The sequence below is a fragment of the Pygoscelis adeliae genome, unplaced genomic scaffold (assembly GCF_000699105.1).
Source record: "Pygoscelis adeliae isolate BGI_AS28 unplaced genomic scaffold, ASM69910v1 Scaffold15, whole genome shotgun sequence".
Lineage (NCBI taxonomy): Eukaryota > Metazoa > Chordata > Aves > Sphenisciformes > Spheniscidae > Pygoscelis > Pygoscelis adeliae.
In genome coordinates, this window is record NW_008824988.1 from 6266120 (window position 1) to 6270137 (window position 4018).

Genomic DNA, 4018 nt, shown 5'->3' on the forward strand with positions numbered 1-4018 from the left:
GGGCCGCGCCGCGGGGGCTCAGGGAGGGTGGCTGCCCTGTCGCCCTCGGTAGGGCCTTGCCCCGGGGTGCGCTCCGGGCTGGGGCTCTGCGTGTGTGGGGGGGCCTCTGTGTGGGGAGGCTGTCGCCTTGCCTGGCGCAGCTTGTCGCGGCCTGGCCTGAGGGAGGCCGGAGGCTCCAGTCAGCCCGGGGGCAGGGCGGGAGGCGGCCGTAACGGTCGGATCCCGCGGAGAAAGGCCCGCTGCGCAGTTCTGGTTGAGGCGGCTAAACCTGTAACGCTTACAGCTGCCTTTTGAGCGCACAGGCTTAACGTCTTTCGTAGATTCATCCTACTGGGAAGTTTTTCGTGCTTTCGGATGGAGAAGGAAAACATACGACTGTGGAGCTGAGCGAACCTGTAAGTTAAGGAAGCCTTTAGAAGTACCTGATGTTGCCTCTTGTGGATACCGGCGGTTTTGTCGCTTATGAAACCTGTGCATGCCTTGCATGTATTGAGTTTTCAGTCAGGAAAAAAAAAACAATCCCTTTCCACCTATGTTTCATTGCCTCTGTTTCTTACATCTTCCAGCTAACTTGCAGTGTTTGTATTCATGAACTGCCTTTGTCTTCACCTATTTTCAGCAGGTATTAAGAGAGAGAACTCATTCCTTGTCAGACACATCCCTGTCTGGCTACTTCGTCTTACTCTATTTGTTGTTTGCAGTGTAATATATTCTACTACATGTATTAGCTTTATTTTAATTTCACTTTTCCCTCCCTTTTCTTATTGCCTTTATCTTTATATGCCTAACAGAATATTTTGTGAAGATAATCCAAAAAACCCAAGAATATGGTATTCTCAAGAGTTTTTTGAGTTGACATTTCTGTATCTTCTTAGAACACTTGTCATAGCATTCCACTAAACTTCATAGTTAGCTTGAAGCATTCTTTCTTAAAAAAATTAAAAATCGAGCAATTAATGCAATGGGTATAAGATATGCTTATAACTACTGCACAAAACTATTGCTTCCTTTGTTATCACGTACCACTAAAGGAATAACACCCTGGCATTCTCTAGCTGCAATGTTGGGCACTTCACAGTCTGTGTTCCACTGCTGTAGGAGAAACTGGTGTGTGCAGAAGAAACACGCCAGGTTTATCTCTCTGGTTTGCCTAATGACAATGGAGGAACTTCTAGATTTGCTAACCAAAATGCTTTCTAACTTTTTTCCCCTTTAATAGATTCCTTTGTTTGCGTGTGTGTAGTTCCTCCTTTCAACAGAGAAACCCCAAATTATGGGGAGGGGAGGGAATCTATTGCTGTGTTCCAGAGACTTACTAAAAAGTTAAAAGTAAGAGTTAGATATTGGAAGAACAGTACTGAAATAGCACCGCACTCTTAAAATTAGTATCTTAAAACAGAAAGAAAACAGGTTCAAGCTATATGATTTTGGAGTAAGATAAAATTTTTAGCCTTTTTTTTTCTTCCCCCTTGTTCAACCAAAGGCTTGTTATTGTCAATGTCTTTGTATTCTGAACACTTACTGACGGATTACTTAAGAAATAATTATACCTCCTGAATCTGGAATACTGGAACTGCTCTCTGGCATGCGTGATACCTCCTTAGCTCTTACCAAGTTCTCCAATTTACTCAGGTTTGAATGCAGTGCCTTAAAATCTGGATTCTTCTGCTCTCTGTGTCCTAGATTAGTCTCTGTTCAGTGATTAAATGACACAGTTTTCTATACTTATAAACTGGTATCTTCCCTCTGATGCTGCTTCGTATATTTTTTGTGTCGGTACTGAATTGGCTGTTACAAAAGCTGTAAATCTGTAAGTGGCTCAAGGCTTTTGTGGGTTTTTTTGGGAGGGGACAGGGCTGTTCAGTAGTACTGTATTGTTTGACATGGAATGGAATCTGTTATGAACAAACTGTCAGAGTTCCTTGCTTAAGTGCTGTACAGTAGAGACAGCAGCTAATTTAGTGATACTAATTTCATGTTTGGTATGTTTTCTAGCTAGATGAAGAGATCTCAGGAGTTCTTGAGGTAGTGGGAAGAGTAACAAATCAGGCAACCATCATGTGCATGTCATATGTCCAGTTCAGAGAAGATAAAAGTCCATTTGGTAAGTAAGAATACACATTATGACAAATTCATTTTGAGTTCTGAACTCTTCTTCAATAAGTAAGAAGGGTGTTTCTGATTTCAGCTGGAATAGAGTTAATTTTCCTCCTAGTAGCTGGTACAGTGCTGTGTTTCGGATTTAGGATGAGAACAATGTTGATAACACACCCATGTTTTAGCTGTTGCTAAGTAGTGCTTATGCTAGTCAAGGACTCTTCAGCTTCCCATGCTCTACCAACTGAGAAGGCTGGAGGTGCACAAGAAGCCGGGAGGGGGCACAGCCAGGACAGCTGACCCAAACTGGCCAAAGGGACATTCCATACCATGTGACGTCATGCTCAGTACATAAACTGGGGGGAGTTGGCTGGGGGGCGGCGACCACTGCTCGGGGACTGGCTGGGCATCGGTCGGCAGGTGGTGAGCAATTGCATTGTGCTTCACTTATTTTGTATATTCTTTTATCATTATTATTATTTTTTCCCCTTCCTTTTCTGTCCTATTAAGCTGTCTTTACCTCAACCCATGAATTTTACTTTTTTTTCCTGATTCTCTCCCCAATCCCACTGCGGGGGGAATGAGTGGACAGCTGTGTGGTGTTTAGCTGCCTACTGGGTTAAACCACAACAAAGGAAGAGCTTGATTATTTTTTCTTACAGACAAGGTCTTTCTTTAGGCTGCCAGATATGGAGTAGAATGTAGAAAAGGAGAGTGTCATGGGAAAAAATTTGTACAAAATATGCTGTTTTACTGTCAAACTGTAGGGACTGACTTAAAGCTGGAGCCAGTGTAGGTCATTGCCATGGTCTGATCATTCTCTCACTCCTGACTGCCTGGTTCTTGCCTTGCACTGGACCTCGTGTGAGTGTGCAGCTAGAAAGCCTAAGAATAACCCTCCAGAAAGTAAGCAATGAGAGTGTGGCTGCCTTGGGAAAACTGGGGAGGGTGACGGAGACAGGGAACACTCAGCTATACTGCTTTAAAATAAGCAATGCTTTAATGCTGTCATTTGCTTGTGGGGAATTTTAGCTTATGCATCATAACCATTTTCTTTGCCCTTTTTCAGATCTGGAACTCTACAATGAAGCACTAAAAATTATTCATGAATTCTCTGAATACTTCCCGTTCGGTACTGGGAGGAACAATTGATTTTTCTTAGCGTATATTTACAGCTTCAGAGGGGACAACAGTACCGTAGCTTTCTTGCCTGACAGCATGATAACAGTTGCATTTATTTCCAACAAATATACTGAAAAGATGCTGCTACATGTGCCATGTATTGCCAGTGAAGAATGTTTTCTTTGAAAATGTACTTATTCAGCAAGAAGGAGAACACTTCTGTGGATATCTCACTGTCTGTATGTATTTAACCCTTCTGCATCCCTGAGGAGTGTTCTCTTGCAGGACTGGACTTGCTAGAAACTGAAGTTTTGTAGGCACCTTTCTGTTGTTGTTGTTGGTAGGGGTTCTAGGATACTTTACAGGAAACTTGTATTGAAGACACTTGGTGGGGTTTTAATGTAAGGTTTTTATTTCATTTGCTTTGATACAAATTTATGGAACATGGGTGGGTATTTTGCATCTTGAAAATGGTCTCTTCTCCAATAAAAAAGATCCGACTACATTTAACTATTTGTGTCAGTATTACATGTTAGAGTGCTGTTTTCAGTGACGTATGGTGACTCCTGTTCTATTTTACCCAACACAGGTAATTTAACAAAGTGGAGTACAAGGTACTTGCCTTTTGCACTTGATGGTAAACACTTGGAAGATGTCTAGTTAGGCTTGGGGACGTCAAGCGCAATTGACTTCCCATCACAACCTTCATTCTTGGTGGGAGTCTAAGCAGAAGTACCAGATTGAGCCAGCTTGTCATGATGACTTCAGCCATATAAACTTCCACCCAAGTGCCCAGTTT

The 4018-nt window shown here is 42.6% G+C and overlaps 1 protein-coding gene across 1 annotated transcript in view; it reads left to right on the forward strand.

The window, feature by feature from the left end:
- RPA3 (replication protein A3, 14kDa) overlaps positions 1-3725 on the forward strand; it is a 7400-nt gene extending 3675 nt beyond the window's left edge. The window contains exons 2-4 of the mRNA XM_009326129.1: positions 321-395; positions 1996-2104; positions 3167-3725. Of these exons, the coding sequence (XP_009324404.1) occupies positions 321-395; positions 1996-2104; positions 3167-3249 (267 nt within the window). The 3' untranslated portion in view covers positions 3250-3725. The remainder of the gene's footprint in view (positions 1-320; positions 396-1995; positions 2105-3166) is intronic.
- Positions 3726-4018: the final 293 nt, after the last annotated feature.